The following is a 21888-nucleotide window of genomic DNA, read 5'->3' as shown; positions in this document are numbered from 1 at the left end:
TTTACACAACTATCATTGTCTATGAAAGTAAGCCAAACAATGGACAGACATGCAATCACATAAAACATCTCTCATTCTTTATATTTTATTCTTTTATTAAATAATTATGGAAAGACTAATACTTTATGTTTATTTATGGCCGGTTTTAGTAATAATAATTCATCTCATAATTTGTATTTAAGACATAATTTTTTTGGGAAGAAAGCCAATTTTATCTATAAAGTTGGAATGAAGTGTCGAATTTATTTATAAAGTCGCAAAATTCTATTTTTATATATAAAGTTGTCAAAAAGTGTCAAAAATAAATAAGATAACGGAAGGCATCTAACGGGGTTAGATTTGTATCCACGTGTCACACGTATATATTTTTTTTATATTTTTTAAAAGTTCTTTTTTTCATTTCAAACAAACTTAAACTCAATAAAATAAATAAATAAAATTGTTTTTGTCTTTTTTTTACTGACCTCCATTCCTCACTCAGCGGCAGTCGCCGACCTCTTCAATAGCAAGTATCTCCGAAGACTGTCTTTCTGCACGAATTCTTCTGAGATATCTCCGACGACTGCCTCTCTACACGAATTCTTCCGACGATATCTCCAACAACTGTTCCTCTACACGGTTCAGTTTCACCGGAGACTGCCTCCTCTCCTCTTCAACCGCCGCTAGTCTCGGACAGACTTCTTCTTCTTCCTCGTTCTTCTTCTACAGCATTTAGACTTTGAGAGCCAATGTCAATGTTCGAATTGTGCTACCTTTTCTTCTTCACAATTGCCGCTCTAGGATCCTTTGGCTGAAGAGAAGGTGGGTTCTGTACTAAGAACGGTGGAATAGTAGTCAAGTGATTATTCGGTCTATACAATAGACAGATTGATTCGGATATTGCAGATACAGTTGGAGGCAAACTGGCAGATGCGGTTGTGGAGATTTTGGCTGAATCTTAACAACTTCCCGAAGTCAATGAAGAACTATCTGCCCCTTGATTTACCGTCACAGGAAATAACATTCTTCCCTTTATTAATAAGTCCGCATATCGGGTATGTTTGATGAATTCAAAACTGTTGGATTCTATATTTGCAAAACAAAAGGAATATGCTCCTTTTGTAACTATACTAAATCGTTGCGACCAGCTATAATTTGATGTCCATAAGGTGACTTTGGAATAGAGAGGGCCCAGAAAATCTACGAGACAAAGGTTGTTGGTGAAGAGGCGGCGACGGCGACTGCTGGTGAAGAGGCGGCGACGGAGACTGCTGGTGAAGAGGAAGAAGGTCGATGATGCGGCTGTTGTTGGTGAAGTAAAAAAAAATTACTGAGTTTAGGTTTGTTTGAAATGAAAAAAAAAACTTTAAAAAAATATATATAAAATATATATGTAGATGCCACGTGGATACAAATCTAACCCCGTTAGATGACTTCTGTTATCTTATTTATTTTTGACACTTTTTGACAACTTTATATACAAAAATAGAATTTTGCGACTTTATAAATAAATTTGACACATCGTTCCAACTTTATAGATAAAATTGACATTCTTCCCATAATTTTTTATCACTTGAACTATCTCAATAAAATTATATTTTATGTGTAAAATTATATTTTATGTGTATTGTTTGTTAATTTTTTTAAACTTATTTACATGTTATTATTAGAACATATAAATATTGTAGCTTAATTGCTTTGTATACAAAAACCAATGTCTGTTTGTTTTTTATTATTTATCAATTTTCTATTTGATGAAAGAAGATCTAGCAAATAAAGTCTATTTGATGGTTTCCTTATTGCCTCATTTCATATATATTCTTATTTACACAAAATATATTATTCAAGTTCTATATTATCCAATTGGTACCATTTTTTTGAATTTTGGTGACCATTTTTTTACATGATAAATTATTTTGGTTTTAAAGTTGCTTGTCAATTTTATTCGTAAGATGCTAACACATATAGATGGATCAAATATTTTTTCTTCCAAGCTTTTATTTAATGATTATATATGAATTTCTTAGATATGTTGTGAAATGTGTGTTTTCCACATGGTTAACAACATTTAAGATTAAGTTGTTTAAATTAGTTGTTTAATAAATGTGTAGTTTTCTCATAATATAGAAATTAATCACCAGAGTTCATTCGAATTTATTTGGTTTGAATAACATGGTTGAACAATATATTTTGTTTCAAAAAATGAGAATATATAAAGATGGGTTAGTCTCTCATATATAGAATACTATTACAATGAACTTCTTCCATATAAGTGATAGAGAGAGCAAAGAAATTAAACTTAAACCATCGTGGATAGTTAGTCATATTGGTCGGTTCTCATCATGTTAATTATTCTTTCAGATTCATTGAATATATGATAAAAATACCAAATTAACAATTGAGTCAACTCAAATAGAATCTCTTAAATAACATTGTTATCGTTTAAATTATTTTATTGATATTTATTTAAAAGGTTCGTTGGTAACATTTTAACTTTTGTTTTCATTATTATTATAAAATAATTATTCTCGTTGTGTTTGATGAAATTTTGGACACCCCTGTTTTTATATTATTTTTTATGTTAAGACGAAACGACTCTCATTAAATCATATTGAATTGATTTTTCAAGTGTTTAGATAACAATACTTCAACTAAAATAAAATAAATAATAGTATTCATGTTTTGAATTTTGTAATTGTTACACTACAAGTCATGATTTTGTATCTTCAACGAGAAAATGTTACATCAACATTACAATTAAGTGTAACCTTAAATTGGTGCCCTAGATCTTCTCTAATTTAAGAACTATCCCATGTCAACTATTTAGACTAGAATACATATAATAAATTAATGGTATATTTTATAAAATTGTTGAAGGTCTTTAGGAAGAATTCAAATTTTGCCATATGGGAGTTGAGTTGGATTTTAGTAATGCTTTTGAGCTAATGGTAGCAATTCGTAGAGCTTTAGTTATGTACGTGGATAAGTATGACATAGATATTGAATTTATTTTTGAAAAAACGAAACAATTTTTTTTTTACAAAAATTGCAGGAAATATGGTTTAAATACGTCCAAAATCATTATTAAGTTAGGAAATGATTTCTCTTAAATTCTCAAAAATAAAATAAACTAAAGTGACAAAAAAATCATTACATCCACCAAAGATAAATGAAAAAAAAAGAAACATTACAAGATCTAAAATATTGTGTCTCAATATCTCATTTAATTCGGTATATTAGAACGTTAGAGAGTAATGAGATTCTGTGTAAGATCGTCTTTCGCTATAAATATTTTACGCAACAAAAAGTTATATATATAAGATAAATAATAAATTATAAAAATTGAATTGTATTTTAGTATAAATTCTTATATAATTGTAATTTCAATTCTCCACCTCCAAATTGGTATTCAATATTTTAATAATACAAATAAAGATATATGTTATCTTATTCCTTTCCACTTAAAAAAAATTACCCCAACTCTCATTTATACTAACAATAAACTTAAATAATAAATATATATCTTTTCCCCCCAATTTTCTTCTAGTTCTCCATGATTTCTTTTTTTTTATACATAGAACTGACCCCACCCACCAAGAGCAGACCAACCTGACCTCTCCTTAAGGTACGCTAGCCACACACATTAATGACTCCCTTATTAGAATTATTAAGCATCTATATAAAATATGCTTACAAAATAGTAAAATAATGAGCTTAGTCAATATTGGTGGTTTAAATACATTATTTTTATGAAAAAATTCGAAATGGGCTTGACAGCGGCGAAAATCAATATCGGCTCGGTTGATTATTCAAAAATCGTTACGTGGGAATTAAATATAATATAAATGATAGTCATTTAAGCATAACGATAAAAGTAATATAAAAATACGAGTGTTTACATTTTTCACCAATCACATCAAAAACACAATAAAATTAACCATTTGAGAGCAGTAAGATCTCCATAGATAAATATGGAAGAACCAACACAACAAGGGCATAACCAATGGAAGTCGGTCACCAACATTAGCATAAAAAAAGTAGGAATGGAAAACATAAATAAAAAATGCTCACCAATGAAAACATAAATAAAAAATGCTTACAAATGAATAAACATAATATAAAATCTAACATTAATAAGTTCAAAGATCCTAAAAAATATCAATAAATTTATCGACTGTCTCCACCGATTTTCCAAAAGAGATCTCATATATCGTTATAATAATAGAGTTGCAGAGTAAACACATTGCTCAACCGTGATCACTAAACGTCCTACAGTTTTTTTCGAGCCAAATAATCTATAAAAAATAATCGGGATAGGGACCCATGCACTCAATCCAACCAAACTCACAAATTCTATCTAAACATCCCAACAACCGATGATTGACATAAACATCACTCACTTAATATTAACCATGTTCCAAAGTAGCCTACAAATCTCAGGCACTCCTTTGCAATGCAAAATCAAGTGAGGTGTCGTCTCTACCTTTTCACACCACATTTTATAACGACTAACCATAATACACTGTTTTAATGCCTCTATCATTTGTCAAGATATCTCCATGCATGACACTTAATCCAAAAAATGATATTTTAAAGGAAATTTAGAATCCCACAACTTCTTCCATAAGAAGTCATATATGGAAATTTCTACAAATACTGTGTATCAATGACCAAACTTAAATGAATCCATATCTTATCGACGTAAGATATCACGCGAAGAAGGAGTCACCACATTAAGACTCACTAAGAGTAACATCTTTTCATGTAAGGTTACATTTTTATCATTAAGTTTTCTCTTATATCTAATTCTACTCTCAAAACTATTCGAACATTGATCAAACATGCCCTTGACCGAAACATTTCTATAGATCGCGACCGAAGCGAAGGTTGGGAATGATAATGCAAGATTTCTGATACTACACCAAATATTGTCCCAAAAGTTGATCGATGAATCGTCGCCTACCGAGAATATGCATTTCCCACAAAAAGACTTCCACACTGTAGAGATGTCTCTCTAAACGCTACAACCACTAGTCGGGGGTTAGCTTTGGTGAACCATCTAGACCAATCATTTCCATATTTATATCGGATCATATCAATCCATAAACAGTTATGCTTCAAATAGAATATGTTGCACCATTTTGACAAGGGAACTTTGTTAAATGAATCAAAATCCCTAAATCACAAGCCTCTTTGTATCTCGTCACTTTATCTCAACTCACCAAATGACTAAATGAGAACTCGAAGGATCCCTACAAAAGTTTGCACATAATTTTTTCAATCTTCACAGCCACACTCTTGGAAATATGAAACAAATACATCATAGGAATATATGTCAATGCACTATTGATGAGTACCAAACAATCCCTTTTGAAATTATCTTTCTCTTTCAAATAAGTAACTTATTCTCTATTTTAGAGATAATTGGGTTCCAAGAGATTTTAAAACGGGCTTTAGCATCGAAAGATATACCAAGATAAGTTGATAGAAATTTTCCAATGCCGAAGCCCAGAATAATTGCCAAATATGTTTTCCCTCCTATTGAAAACAAAGCACGAGAACAAATATTAGACTTAACAATATTGACCCAAAATTTAGAGAATGTTTAGAACAACTATAAAATATTACGTGTATGCTTGATATTTTAACGTGTGACCTGTATCATACATAATGTATCGTCAAAGAAGAGCATATGATAAATGAAAAAATGATACATTCTTGCCTCGCAATTCACTCATCTGATGTGACTAGCTTATTTTATGAACTTCAACATTTTAGAAAGTGCTTCCATGACAATGACGAACAAAAATGAAGACAACGAGTCACATTGTCTAATATTTCTTGAATTTTAAAAAATCCTTTAAGATTTTCATGCACAATCATAGAGAACTTGATAGTCAAAACGTAGAATCTAATCCAACCAATCCACTTATCCCCCATTTTCATTCTACCCATGACATCAAATAAAATTTCTCAATTCACGTGATCATATATGGTTTCGATATCCAACTTAATAAATGCACATTTATCCCCCTTGTAGTTTGCTAAGTCAATGCATTAATTTGCAATAAATGTTGTGTCAAAAATTTAACAACCTCCGATAAAAGTAATCTAATTAGGCAAAATCACCAATTCAAGAATGCCACGTAACCTGTTTGCCAAAAACTTGAATATAATCTTATAGAATGATGACGCAAGACTAGTTTGTCTAAAGTTTTTTATATCGATGGTTCTAGAAACCTTGCGGATTAGACAAATTAGCACTGAGATCCAACTCTTGATAGAGGAAAAGTATAAGAAAAATGCTCAAACACTTTCATGATATCAGATTTCAGGAACGACCACTCATTTATGAAAAATGTCAATGTAAAGTCATCGCTTTTTGAAACCTTATCACTATCACATCCTCAAGTGTGAAGCTTCCAAAACAAACTTATAGGGAATTTTATTTGTTTAATCGATACAAATAAATTGTGATCCTGATCTTGCAGATATCATTGATACCATCAAAAGACACACCATTCAATTTTGGTCTGACCGTTTATATTTTTTTGAACAAATTCTTGTACAATACTATCCGAAATTACCGGTTCAATATCGTGAAGAATGCCTTGAACCGAAACCGAGTTAAACGCATTGTTTCTCGCCTGCGTCTTTGATACCATGTGAAAATATTTTAAATACCTATCTCCCACTCTCGGCCAGATAACTTTGTTGTATTCTCTTGCTTTGATCTCCCTTTCCTTAGAAATATCTAAAATGTTACTCGCCAAATAAATATGAGAATTTACTTCTAAAGCCGAAAGACCCTATATCTCTTCCTCCCCATCGATCTCATTAATTTTATTACATAATTCATTGACCTTTGTAAAAAAATTGCACGCCCCATATACCAAATTTTCAAGAGCATCCTCAAGTTCCTTGAATTTTAAAAAGGATTCGACGATGCCAAACCCGAAGGTTCCTAATTACTTCACCACCCTTGAACTCGTAGCAAAAAGTTTACCTTAGTCAACCACTTATTCTCAAACCTGAACGAACGACACACCCTAACCACCTCTCTACGCTCAAGAATTATATGTTGATAATCCAAACAACTCCAAGGAATGACCTTTTAGAGGATATTTGTCACTCCCAAAAAAAACGATCACTGGTGAGAAATCTGTCGATGTAGGACTGTCTTCAATTACCTATTTTGAATGTATATCACCCTCCTTCATACGTCGGGTCAACAAGCTCAATATTATCAATAGTCTTAGAGAACTCACTTAGTATGTTAGTTAGTCTTCTGGCTCTACTTCTTTTAGACGGATCTCACCTCGTTCACATCACCCGCAAAAATGATTGATAAATTCCATAAACCCGTCACTTTTGACAATTCGTTAATAAAACTCTCATTTCTCATTTTGGAGCATCAACCTGTAAATGGATGATATGACCCAACGAAAATTGTCAACCCTATTTTTTAATTGCACACTAACAGAAAATATTCTCACTTCAACATCCAACTTCTAGAATAAATCGTTGTTCCATGGAACCAAAATTCCGCCTGACGCCCCCACATAGAGTCAAAAGTCTTCCAACCACAAAATCTTTAGTTACATATATCCTTAATAATCCTCTTATCAATATGACATATTTTTGTCTCACAAAAGCAATAGATCCCAATACCCATAGATCTAACAAGATATTTAAGGATGCCACATTTCACGTTATCATTATCCTACAAACATTTAATGCTACTATTTTTCCAATCATCTAAATTTGAAGTAGAGTATACCCGATTCAACTTCGATGTACGTTTTCCTTACTTTGTATACCAGGAGGGAGATCATCTATAATTTTCATCTAACGACTTTATAATTGTTTTTCACATAGGGGATTTCACGGTTTTCGTCCATATTTCCAAATCTTTAGCAAGAATCTCTTTTAATGGTGATTTCTTTTCATTCGATGCTATGTCATGATTCGAAAATTTCTCACCTACCTTTTCATATGCATCATAATCTTTATCTGATTCAACTAAATCTTCCTATAACATCTTGTGCACCCTAATAGACGACTAACCTATGGTTTCAGGGTAAAGAAATCTGATGGGCCTAATAATAATAGCTTCTCCCATGGAAGTGCTCAACTCTCCCTCTTATGTTTTTTTCATTAGGTCACGTTCATTTTTCATCCTTGAAATATGATGTGGTGAATCCCTTGGTTCTTGCTACATAACCACCTTAAATATATTATGAGGCTTATCAATAATACTTGGAGGAATCTATTTAAATGTTATACGAAGGTCGAATTATAACTTGTATGAGGGAGTGAAATCTCATTAACCAGCCCAAACACAAACGACACGGATTCTCGTCGCGACCGCGCTTCTACATTGGAAGTCGACCGCCATCCTCTAGCACCTTCAATCAATTGTCGTGCGCCCTCTGGAACGTGTTCTGTTGTACAAGGAACAATCACGGTCATCTTCTCCTACCGTCGATCGGAGCATTTCGTCAAAACCCCCTTTTACAGAGACCTGTCGTCGAATCAGCGTTGATCGCCCTCCTTTCCTCACTTTTCGCTTACAGGTTAGTTCAGACCTCAGCCGGGACATCAAACCACACCGCGAGGTGCGGTTAGGTCTCCATTGAACTACTATCTCACTGTTTGAATCAACTGTTCGGTCTGGAGGAAGCTTTCGTAGCTACAGACCATTCCAAAATTGCTTAAACCCTTTCTTGTTTGAGCAATTATCTTCAAGCCCCTGTTCCGGTGCGATTGGTTTCCAATCATGCTATTTGCGCCCACCCTTTGCTGCAAAATTCCAACCTCTGTGGCTCCTTTGAAGATTAGGCAGTTTGCGCTTGATCTTTCCAATGACTGGTACGTGCCCGTCTAGTGTTGTTACTCGGGCAAGGGGCGTCCTTCAAGTCCTCCCTGACGATCCTAAGAAGGTGCTGAAAGGGCCGTCGACAAGTAACAAGGCTAGGTCTGATAGACGAACTCGCAGGTCTCTTAACAATCCCAGGAAGTAGAAGCCAGAAATCATGGATGAAGTTCAAAATAATGGAAAAGATGTGCCTATTGATTCTATGCCAAATACATCATCGGGTATGAGTTCTTTTCCACATGCTGATGAATTATATGAGAATAGTTCTATTGAGAATTCATACTGTAATAATATGCATGTTCATAATAGAAATGATAAGACTGAATTAATAGGAAAAGATAGTACTGCATATAGAAATAATAGGACTTTAATTCCAGAAATATCTGTTTTATTGAAATTGCTACACAAAATGGACCGTTAGGGTCTCTAGTTGGTACCCTAGACCTGACCGGTCATTCTGTTGGGAAATTGAATTTGAAATCTTGCCTGGATGAAACTGATGACAATTGGGTTGTTTGTGCTGAAAATTCGGTCATAAAATTGGAAATAATCGGTCAAAAGGACTCTAAGGTAATACGGGAAAATGACATAAATTGTACAGGTTTATCGGATCCTATTGAAAACTCAATGTTGGGGTCTGTTTCTGCATCGGGTGAAAACATTAAGTTGAGATCTATGTCTGTTTTGAATGATCCTACTGAAGTTGATATTGGGGGTTCCTATTGAGGTAAATATGATAGGGCTGAATAAGACTACTGGTCGAGAATCAAGGTTCAAAGAATATTACAAGGTTGGGATTAGTTTCAAAAATAGGAAAACATGACAGTTTGGGTTATTCAGTTACAGAGAAAGATCAGAAAACATAGTTTACCGATCCTACAAGAGAGGATGTTGAACTGGGGAAAATGGGTCATATTGAAATTGTCTCTACAGAGTTGGAGATATCAGTTGCTCAGAGTCCATTAGGTCCAAAGAATGACATAATTTCATAATCTTGTTCCACAATAGGAAATCTTGCAAAACTGAAAGTCTTGGGTTCCATTGATGATCAACATGCTAAGTCTACCTGCCCTACTAAGGATCAGATGAAAAGTTAGACAACCAGACTATGTACTATACTAGAAAAAGGTTGGACAAAAGACACTAAATGCGCTTAGGATTCTGAAACCGAGGCTAAAATTGCAGGATCTTCTAAATAACATATACATCTAGCTGAAACTGTTGAATGACATAGTCTAACAGAATCTGGAAACACTGAAGAAATTGGATCTGAGTTGGAGCTGGTCATGGAAATAAATTCATCTAAATCAGAAAAACTTAATAAAATAGATCTAAAGGAAGATGAACTGAACTTGATTGATATAGTCAATGGTGAAAGATTGGCTGGGAATCATATTGATTCGTTGGTTGATGGCACCATGAATGACAATCTGTTTGAAAATCTGGGTTTAGGTATAGATATCATGGAAGCTACAAATAAGTTGGATCAGAATATAAGTCAGGGTATAAAAGGTGAAGAATGTATGAAACTGGAAGAACTAGCCAACGGTTTTCGCTTGGCTGAGTCTGATATGGGGTTAGCCAACGGTTTTCGCTTGGCTGGGTTCGAAAAAGATAATTTGGTTGCTCATATAAGCCCTGGTGCTACCTACATTTCTGGTCATACAATTGCTGTCTCTTCCGGTCCTAATCGACAGGATGATAACTCTACAATCAAAGCTATGAGCCACCAGTCGAATCAAAAGAACCAAAACATGGATGTTGATTTGGAATCAGACGATAGCACTGACTATGATGAGACAATAATATGTGACGTTGAATATCCTAAGTCCATGAAGAAGATGTCAACAACAAAGATCAAACCAAAAGCAAATGGGCATAGTTCTTCCAAAACAAGTTCTGAAATTGAAAGGATCGGTCAAGTAATGGGATAGAATAATTTTAAAATAGCTAAGAAGGTTAAGAATGGATTGAAAATCAATGAAATGAAAAACATTAAGGTAAATAACTCAAGTTCTAAGAAAAATGTTGAGGTAAATCCCAAGGAAACTATGACACCTGAGGCTAACACTAAGATACTGAACATGGGTGCGTTTTCTCCACTCGTTAATCTGGATCCTGAAATTCTAATTGATAGCATTCAAAAAAGGAAAATTGACACACAAGAGAAGAGTACTGAAGGAGATATTCTAAAGAAGATTGGAACAATTCAATGCAACAGTTTTGTGAGAAATACAAGGGTTAGATGGGCCGAAAAGAACAAACAAGTCAGGAAAGATAGCAACCCTGAAACAGTCATCTCCTCAGCTCCTCCTACTGCTGCAATTCCTGACAAAGAAAATACTCAGGCTGATAACAAGGATCCTACTGCTGGTCCAACGTGGTCAATAAGGAAAAACGAAATAACAAATTTTGCAGGACTGAGAAACCATACGAAGAAATTATTTTTCCAAGTTAATAAACAAGAGATTACGATGCCTCAGGAAAGAAATGATCAGTTGAATGCTCAGTTCAACAGTCACTATCTAAAGAATTGGAATCTCTTCAACAAAGACCAATATGATTAAGTGATCAAGTGGATGCTTGACTCGATAAAGGAAATTTCTAAATGTAATAAAACAAAAGTGTATACAATCATGATCAACCCAAACAAAACTTGGAAAGAAGGAAAGGTGTGGAATGGAAATGCCATGAATAATCCAGAAAAGGGAAAATTCCAGATAGACACCTTATACCCAAAGGTAATTACACTTGATCATCCGCATCGGTTTGAGCTCCCACCAGAAATTGAAGAAAAATGCGTAAAGGCATGGGAGTTTGTCATAGTTAGTCACTTTATGGGCAACATGAGTGCACCATTTATTAAGGTTAAAAGAACGTTGATGGGTCAGTGGGAATCCTCTGGTCTGGAGAGGATCACAATCAATGATCACGAATTCTACTTTCTATCCTTCAAGAATGGAAGCGAAATAAAGCCGATCATAGAGAGGGAATATACCTTTATCAAAGGAAAAAGATTCAATTGTATAAGTGGAGCGAGCAATGGAAGGTTATAGACCACTTGAACTTGAACAAATCTGGGTGAATCTCAAGAATGTTCCACCACACCTGTGTAACCCAATGGGTCTGGCCTATATTTCAAGCATAATAGGCAAACCACTTATGTTTAACCCAGCAATGGAAGGTTACGAGCGTGCATCTGTGGCCAGAGTTAGTGTCGAAATCCATCCAAGTAGCTCTCTTCCAATTAAGCTTGAACTTAAAGATAGACTGAGAAATTTATTTGACATTGGAGTACAATACGAATGGAAACCAAATCGATGTATATGAATAAATGTACTACGAATAAATGTCCAGTCAATAATAATCTAAAATCGAAGGCCAATAACAATGCTCAGGAAGCTAGTATCAATGACTCTAACTAGGCTCAGGTTGAGAGAAATATGAACAGGACTGAACTTAACATCAATGAACACACTGATAATGATAAGATGGGTAACCAAAAGCAAGAACAGATAAGAGTAAGGAAGAAGATATGAAAAAGAATGAAGTGGGTAAGGGTACAAGTTGGCCTTGCTAACGCTGATCCTATCGGTCATGTTCAAGGCACCAGTCCTATGGATTCTATTTTCTCAAGAATATGTCTTGTTCAAAACGTCGATCATGCTCAGGATATCGGTCCTGATAAAGCTTGACATAGCCACACCAGTCCTAGAGCTTCTCATAATGCTACCGTACCTAGCCATATTGACCATGTTAAGTCTGGTTCTAGACTTGATGATCCGGATACCACTCAAGCTATCGGACTTGCTACTACCGGTCTTGATGAAAAATGTTCTGGTTCTAAAAATTCTGGAATTTAAAGATCTATGGGATGGGGAATACTTGGCCCATATGAAAAAAGAAAAATTGGGTCAGATGGCACTCCAATAGGTTGTGAATCCACTCTTCACAATTCTAGGAATGCAAGTAGGAACCAAAAAAGCAATGTCATCAAAATTCGAAATGACCCGATCCATGGGCTCAGAGCCACCTTTCGAGATAATGAACAAGAAAATCCTAGACAAAAAAATATTGAAAAACCAACAAGCAATAAAGAAGCTCTTGAGAATGAACTGGAAAATCTTGGGTTTTGTGAAATTAAAGATCAAGTGCAGAAGAAAACAATTTGGTCTTTTAAATAAGGCAGTGAGCCTTGGTTTTAAAGTAGGGCGGATTAAAATCGATAACAAACATGAATTCAGTAGTGAAGAGATTCAAAGTCAGAAAAGACCTACTAAAGAAGAACAAGCTGAAAAGCGAAGACAGAGTAGAAAGATCCTAGATCCAGAAGCCACCGACTCTATAACGGGAGAAGATGAGATCTATATGAGACAACCTCCACTCAATGTGAATAATATTCCATGTAATCAAGTTGTAGCCATTGAGAATAACGAGACAAGTGATGCTTACGACTTCTTTAATGAAGAGGTCTAGGACAGTCTAGAAAGTTAGGAACCCAACACTTATATCCATTCATGAATATAATGACATGGAACATAAGGGGACTCAATGACCCTCTAAAATGCAAAGAAATTAGAAGGATCATTGAGAATCAGAAGATCAATATTATGAGTATTCTTGAGAAAAAAGTCAAAAGCCGGAACATTGGGAATGTTAACAAATTGTGTATTGATAGCAACTATGAAATCATTCACAACTCAAATGACAAAACGAGCATAATCTGGGTTATCTGGGATAACAAAGTTGCTGAGGTCAGGGCTCTCTTTTTGAATGATCAAGCAATCCTGGTGGAGGTCAAAGAAGGAATCACAGGAATCTTGTTTAATCTTGTTATTGTCTATGCTAGCAAATCAAGCACTCACAGAAGACTCCTCTAGAATTTTCTTTGAAACTAGATCGGTAGTGATAAATCTTGGGATGTCCTTGGTGATTACAACGTAACCAGAAACGAATCTGATCGTAGCCCAAAATCTGAAATAACTCGGGATATGATTAACTTTAATGTCTATATCAAAGATATGGGTTGTATCGAGTCTACAAATTCTGGGAATTTCTTCACTTGGTCTTCTACGAGAGGGAATGAGCAAATTAGAAGAAGTAGAATTGACAGATATTTCAGGTAAATTCCAGTTCTTGCAGATTTTTCAATTCTACTCTATGCTTGGAATTCTTCTCCACGTTCCCGCTAGGGTGCTGCAATCCGATGCAATAACTTTTCATAACTCTTCGACGCTCCTGCGAGTTCTGCCATATATCCTTGTATTCCGTTCTTGCCAAATGTTATACACCATTACTAAAAAATCGCACATTAACACGTTTGTTGCTAATCCATTTCCCTTGGCTTTGAGTAGTGCCGCTTCTTTAATTTCATTTCATTCGCTCGGGAAACTAATCACCTCTAGGCTTTTATAGAACCTGTCCCAAAGCTCCGAAGAAATACAATAGCTTCCAAATAGGTGATCTATGTTCACTTCATTTCCTCTGCATAGAAGACAACTAATGTTCGGGATGCTCATATACTTGCTGATACAATCACGAGTGCTGAGTCTTTCCCAGAAGGTGAGCCATAGGATGAACTGGTATCGAGGGATAATCTTTGTTGACCATACAAGAGGAGCCCATTCTACTTTCTACGCTTTTTCCCGGGTTACCTCCCATATTTTCTTCGATACCAGCTTCCCATTGTCCTCATCTTTCAATTCATGAATATCCGGTCTGTCGTGTATTTGTATGTTACTTATATGATCAAGTATCCTCTATCCTTCTGAATTTCTTCTCAAGATTGAGTCCCAATTCCCGTCTTTAATATCTCTGATTTTTGCTTTTGCGTAGTCCCTTCTGATACGGGTATTTTGAAACTCATCCTTGTGAATGATAGGCTAGGTTTTGAACCAGGGGTCGTTCTAGAATATAGTGTCTTTCCCATCCCCTAGCCGGATGTCATAAAGATCTACAATATCGCTTCTAAGTTTAAGAATCTTTTTCAAAGACCAGCTCAAACCTTCATGAATTTTGCAAATCCAGATGTTAGTTTGTATTTCATAAACCTCGTATGCACCCATTTGATCCATAGTGACTCCTGATTGCGCTCCAAAGCCCACAGATGCTTGAAGGTGAGAGTTTTGTTCCACTCGATACAATTCTTCAAGCCGATGCATCCCTCGTCATTCGGTTTGCAGAGAGCGGTCTATTTGACTTTCTTTTCTCCTCTTCCGCTATTGCCTCAGATAAAGTTCCTCATCAGCGTGTCGAGCTCCTTTATTACCTTCTTCGGAATGACCATCTACTGCGCTTAGTAGCTAACTATGCCCATGACCACGGTATTGATAAGTTCGATCCTCCCTGCATAAGAATGTTTTTTCGCTGCCCAGCCAGATATCGTGTATTTTACCTTTTCAATCAACGACTTGTAGTGTGAGATCTCGATCTGCTTCGTGGTTAATGGAATTCCTAAGTACCTTACGGGAAAGTTGTCTTCCTTGATGTCCACGATGTTGAAGATGTCCTGCTTTGTTTCGTCCTTCACGTCTGCATAAAATTCCACACTTTTGCTTTCATTAATAGTTAAACCTGTAACCTCAGAAAAAACATTAGTGCAGCCCAAACTCTACACCAAACTTGGACGCAACCCTTTGGCATCCCATGTGCTTAATCCGTTGAATTTGCTTAAAATCCATGCATCTAAATTTATGTTGGGCCTTTGGGTCCAACCCAATCAGACATTTAATTAAATGAGCAAAACCTAAGAATGCTGCTCATTCTATCACTTCTAGAGAAGAAACAGAGGAGAAGAAACAAAGTAAGGAGAAGAGAAGAAGACAATAGATCTCTTACATTTTCACCTTCAGGTTCCAATTTCTTGCTGTCTTATATCTAGACTTGCTTGAGTCTGAATGACATTGGTTTTTTCTGTTTGTATACCTCAACTGTTAGGTTTAAAGTTGAGAAGAACATTTGTATCTGTTTCTTGTTTATAATGAAATTTGCTGGTTGGCCCCGTGGTTTTTACCCTACAGGTTGAGAGAGTTTTCCACGTAAATCTAGTATTGTTTTGTTCTGTGCTTGATCTTCTGTTTTAGACTTGAATAATCTGTGTATTTACCCATCTCACATTGCTAGATTAGAGTATAAAAATAATTTTCGTTTCAAAATTTCCAGCAATTTAGACCTCTTAATTATTATCCAAAACTAGAAAAATATTTTCTACACCTCCCAAACCTTTTGGCCATATGCGAATAAGTATTTTCATTTTTTATAGAAAACATACCTTTTTCTGTTTGTTGTTATATAATTAATAATATATTTTTAAATGATATACGATACTATTTGAGTTTTTCCTTTTTTTAAGAAAATACTAAATAAAGAACATGTTATCCTCCAAGTACAATAAAAGTCACCACCAATATATTATGCCAGTAATAAACTGAAAATAAACAAATAAATCAACCAAAAAAAAATAATAAAGAATATTTTTTCTAAAATAATAAAAAGATGATTATTAGAGCTAGAAAACGTGGCATCCCATCACCTCAACTTCAACCTTCCATCTCCAACACTCTCTCTCTCTCCTAATGCTGACATGTCATCAACGTTCTTCCCATAAACCTCCTTCTTCTCTTGCTTAAGCTATCTGGGGGGCCTTCTTCTTCTTTTTCTTCTTTTTCATTTCCATTATCAATGCTTTAATTTTCAAGGGGGTATGACCCCCAGATCTCTCCTCCGCGCTTCATGAATTTGTTGCACTAATAATGTTCATATCATTTTCATTGTTGTATTGATCTTTAATATTATTGCTGCAATGATTTTTAATCATCGTCATCATCAATTTCTATGACCCTTCAATTTCTGGGTTTTCTTTCTTGTGATTTTCTAAATCCATGATCTTGTTTTGACTTATAATAATTATTCGCGAAATACATTAATCCCGTTTTCGGTAATTTCTTCTTCAATATGACTTGCTTCCCATGTTTTGATAAACAAAACGACGATGGAAATGTTCAGGACGTGCCTGTCGCTCAAGCAATTGATGCACCAGGTTCAATCTCTCTCTCTCTTCTAGAAATATACATGAATATTCATATCTCTAATAGGTTAAATTCTTTTTAGTTGTTGTCATTTGGTTTCATTTATCAATTCATGTTTGTATTCTCAAATTTGTGTTTACTTGAAAATATAGAACACAAAAAAAATTGTTTGCTTAAATTTTGGAAGATGATACTAATTAATTAAGTTCTTGTTGATCTTGGGTTATTTGAATAAAAAAAATCAAAAGGCTAGTATTAAAATTATTATCTATAAAATTTGAGATGGTTAGTTAAATAACTTAAATTTTATTAATCTATTTGAGATACATTATTATAATATTTTTATTATTTTAGTAAATTCTATGAATGAAGTGATTTGAAAAAATAAGTGATAATTGATTGGATTGTAAAAAAATCAAACTTAAGAAAGTTATAATTTTGCATTTATAGTTTGAATCAATTAATTGCCAATACTATTAGTTTAGTAAATAATTTTCATTTCCAAGTAACAAAATAAAAGATTTTACTTGTCTCCTCTTTTACTTGGAAACATTCTCAATAGCTCATACAAAAAATAGAAATCTTACCTACCTAGACTAGTAGCATTTTTTGTTTGTAACTCATGTCCATTGTAAAATGTAACGTATTAGTTCTGATTGTCTTAATAAGTGTTATTATCGAGCTAGAGTTATGATCATTGTTTTCCTTCCAAAATGGGTAATGAAATTGTGTATTTTATTGTGCCTATTTTCCTTTAGGATATAGTGAAGGAGAAATAGGAAACTTATCAATAAAGGCATTCACATTTCGCGAATTAGCATCTGCGACTAAGAATTTCCGCCAAGAATATCTTCTAGGCGAGGGTGGATTTGGAAGAATCTATAAGGGCACATTGCAACCCAATGGCCAGGTTACTTATTTTTCAATCAATTATCGTGCCATCGTGCCATCGGAAGTCATTGTAAAATGACGATTTAGTGGACATAATTTGTGTCTTATAAGAAGATATTGGGCAGGTTGTATCGGTGAAACAATTGGATCGCAATGGAATGCAAGGAAACAAGGAATTTCAAACCGAGGTGGAGACACTTAGTATCCTTCGGCATAAAAACTTGGTAGAACTCATTGGATATTGTGCTGATGGTGATCAAAGGCTTCTGGTTTACGAGTATATGACTCAAGGAGCTCTTGATGCACATCTACTCGGTATTCATCAGCATTTGCATTATTTGAGTGCATTTTTTATTGAATAATTTGATTATTATTTTGTTGACAAATGGTAAATTTGTTCGTTTAGATATTCTGCCGGATAAACCAGCTTTGGATTGGAAAACAAGGATGAAAATAGCGGAGGAAATAGCTCAAGGGCTCGAGTATTTGCACGAAATAGCAAAGCCTCCAGTTGTATATCGCGACTTGAAATCATCAAACATCATGTTGGACGACGAGTTCAACGCAAAGCTGTTTGATTATGGGCTTGCTAACATTGGCCAAAATGAAGGTGGGAAAATGCTCATATCTCCAAGGGTTATAGGAAAATATGGGTATTGTGCTCCCGAATACGAAAGATCGGGAGAACTAACTTTGAAGTCCGATATATATAGCTTCGGAGTTGTATTACTTGAGCTAGTCACAGGACGACGAGCAATCGATACTACTCGACCAACCAACGACCAAAATCTTGTTACATGGGTAATCTCAAATATTGTTTCCCTAGTGAACATAAATATTTGTTTTTTGATAAAAAAAACAAATATTAGGTCTGCTTATATGTTAGGAGACTCATAGCTCAGTAAAAGAGTATCATAATTCATGATCATGAGTTTGAGTCTTTCACTGACCATTTAATTGATGTGGTTTGAATACATTCACAAAAATATTTATATATAACCCAAAATTAATATTATTATCTTTTAACATATTATCATTCAACTTTATACTTTGATTTATATATAGGCTCAACCATATTTTAAGAACCCGAAGAAATTCCCCGAGATGGCTGATCCCAATCTTCAAAACCGATATCCCTTGACGGATCTGAATCAGGTGGTTGGTGTGGCGGCAATGTGTATTCAAGAGGAGCCTATGGTACGTCCATTGATTGGTGACATTTTGGCCGCACTTAGTTGCCTAAAGTTAGTCGGAGAAAACCTTACTCCTCCGGTAACTTCTACCACCACCAACACAAGTCATGATCAAGGCAGCGAAGATGAAGACGAGGATGATGAGGAGAGAACAAGTTCGGGGGATTTCTCGACAGATTATAGTGATGATGACGACGATGATGATGATGAAGGAGAAGAAGATCAAGAAGAAGAAATGAGTGCAATGTATAGGAGAAAAGGAGAGAGCAATAGAAGTTCACAAAGAAGTGTTAGTTCTTCTAGCAATGGAAGTGACGCCATTGAATTTGAGTTCCATGGTGGAAGTTCCATGAGATTGAGTCCATCTTTAAGAAAGGTCAATAATGAAAGTACATAGAATCAAGATCATTATGGAGAACATAAAATGTCAAAGAAGGCCATGACCATGATAAAAAAAACTGTATGGCAAGTAAAGAGCTTCATTGATTTTCTTGTATCCATTCTCTTCCATAATTGAAATTTCATCAACTTTTTTACTCTTTCAGCCACTTACCTTTTAGAGGAATGTGTGCAAAGTGTATGGTGGAAAAGAATGCATGCAAATTTACTTTCCTTTTAATTCAAATACATTGATTCACCGGACTCATTTAATTTCCGATAACTTTTTTCAAAGTTATGATCACCATTGACATCTTATAATTGGTGTGTTTGAGCTCTAACAAAATTACTTTTCTTTTATTAATATTATCAATTTCTGATTTCTTTAAAAGAAGCCAAATTAAACATAACAAAAATATCAACTATTGCATAAGTCTCTTCCCACACCTTAATAATCATATTGAAATGTTCTATTCATTACAAGAATAAAACAAATAGAAGAAATACATTGTTCTTTGTCCTAGGTCAAATAGATTTATGAGACTCACATTATCTAGAAATTTCTCTAAGCTATGATCTTAATATATACACTGTATCAATAAGTGGTGAGTTTGAGTCTAACAAGATTAATTTTCTTTTAAGCATCATCATTTCTAATTGTATTCCCTTTAAAAGTGATAGAGATTAATCCCCTGGTTATTATTGATAAACAATGTTACAATATATACTAGTCAAAAGACTCTTAATAAGGTAAACCACTAATCTAGGAATCTAAACAAGGTAACCCACTAATCTAGGAATCTAAACAAGGTAACAAGATATATACAATATACTAATACACCCCCGCAGTCGAAACGGGAGATTCTCGGACGCTGAGACTGTCTCTGAAATCTTCAAATAGTATGCGCGGAAGTCCTTTGGTGAATATGTCAGCGATTTGAAAACGAGAAGGCATATGAAGAATGCGAACTTTACCTCTATCTACTTTTTCCCTTACAAAGTGTATGTCCATTTCGATGTGTTTGGTACGTTGATGTTGGACCGGATTTTGGGAGAGATAAATCGCACTTATGTTGTCGCAGTAGACCAGTGTGGCTTTGTCCAATGAGATACGAAGTTCTAACAATAAATTGCGAAGCCAACAGGATTCGGAGACAACATTGGCAACTCCTCTATATTCAGCTTCAGCACTAGAACGAGAAAGTGTGGATTGCCGTTTTGACGACCAAGACAGAAGATTATCGCCTAGGAAGACGCAATAGCCAGATGTAGAGCGACGGGTATCTGGACATCCTCCCCAGTCTGCATCAGTATATGAAACGAGTGTAGACAGTGAGGATTTGTAAAGATGAAGGCCATAGTGCTTTGTACCCTGTAAGTATCGAATGATTCTGTGTAAGGCAGCCAAGTGAGCCTCTTTCGGATCATGCATGTGGAGGCAAATTTGCTGGACTGCATATGAAATATCAGGACGTGTGAAAGTAAGATACTGTAGTGCTCCGGCTAAACTTCTGTAATGAGTGGGGTCAGAGACTGGTGGACTAGTTGATTTTCCAAGTTTGCCATTTGTATCGACCGGCGTTTGTGTTGATTTGCAAGTAGACATTCCAGCACGATCAATAATTTCTTCAGCATATTTCTTCTGACTAAGACAAAGTCCATCCTTAGTATACGATACAGCAACTCCCAAGAAATAGCTTAATTTACCTAAATCCTTCATAGCAAATTCTGCGCCTAAGCTTTTCATGAGAGTCTGACGTAACTGATCAGACGAAGCCGTAATGATAATGTCATCAACATACAAGAGTAGATAGGCAATTTCGGACCCATGTTGATAGATAAAAAGCGAATGATCAGTCGTGCTGTGTGTAAAACCGATTGTAGAGACAAAATCTGCAAACCTTTGATACCAAGCACGAGGAGCTTGTTTTAAGCCGTATAAAGATTTGCGCAATAAACAAACATGGTCGGGAAAGATTTTGTCTCTAAAACCGAAAGGCTGATGCATGTAAACTGTTTCGTTGAGATTACCATGTAAAAATGCATTCTTGACGTCCATTTGGTGAATGGACCAAGACTTCGATAAAGCAATGCTCAGAACAGTTCGTATGGTGGCTGGTTTGACAACAGGACTAAAGGTTTCTTCACAATTGATTCCAATCTGCTGAGACCTGCCATCACCAACAAGACGGGCTTTATGCCTCTCAAAAGAGCCGTCAGAGTTAGTTTTATGCTTAAAAATCCACATGCATCGTATAATATCAACACCCTGAGGACGCGGAACCAAGTCCCAAGTCTTATTACTAATTAAAGCGTTAAACTCATCGTCCATGGCGGCTTTCCAATTCGGGTCTGATAAAGCTAACTTTGGGTTTTTGGGAATAGGCGATGGAGATGTGAGTGTGTTTAGATTGAAAATGCGTTTTGGACAGACAATCCCATCCATTGCGCGGGTTCGTATTGTCCGTGTTGGATTGATGATGGTTGGTGAATGATTTGGACGGTTTGGTCTTGTGGACGGGCTGGTCGTGTTTGGGTTTGG

At 35.2% G+C, this 21888-nt stretch overlaps 1 protein-coding gene across 1 annotated transcript; it reads left to right on the top strand.

The window, feature by feature from the left end:
• Positions 1–9762: 9762 nt before the first annotated feature.
• On the top strand, positions 9763–19321 carry LOC124945363 (probable serine/threonine-protein kinase PBL25). Its single transcript, XM_047485789.1, has 7 exons — positions 9763–9823; positions 9866–9949; positions 17643–17794; positions 17901–18090; positions 18182–18600; positions 18841–19123; positions 19221–19321. Exons 1-7 carry the CDS (start codon positions 9763–9765, stop codon positions 19319–19321), a joined length of 1290 nt encoding a protein of 429 aa, XP_047341745.1.
• The last annotated feature ends 2567 nt before the right edge of the window (positions 19322–21888 follow it).

This window comes from Impatiens glandulifera, chromosome 1 (genome assembly GCF_907164915.1).
Source record: "Impatiens glandulifera chromosome 1, dImpGla2.1, whole genome shotgun sequence".
Lineage (NCBI taxonomy): Eukaryota > Viridiplantae > Streptophyta > Magnoliopsida > Ericales > Balsaminaceae > Impatiens > Impatiens glandulifera.
Note: the sequence above shows the minus strand (reverse complement) of the source record. Positions and strands in the feature narration are given on the sequence as shown.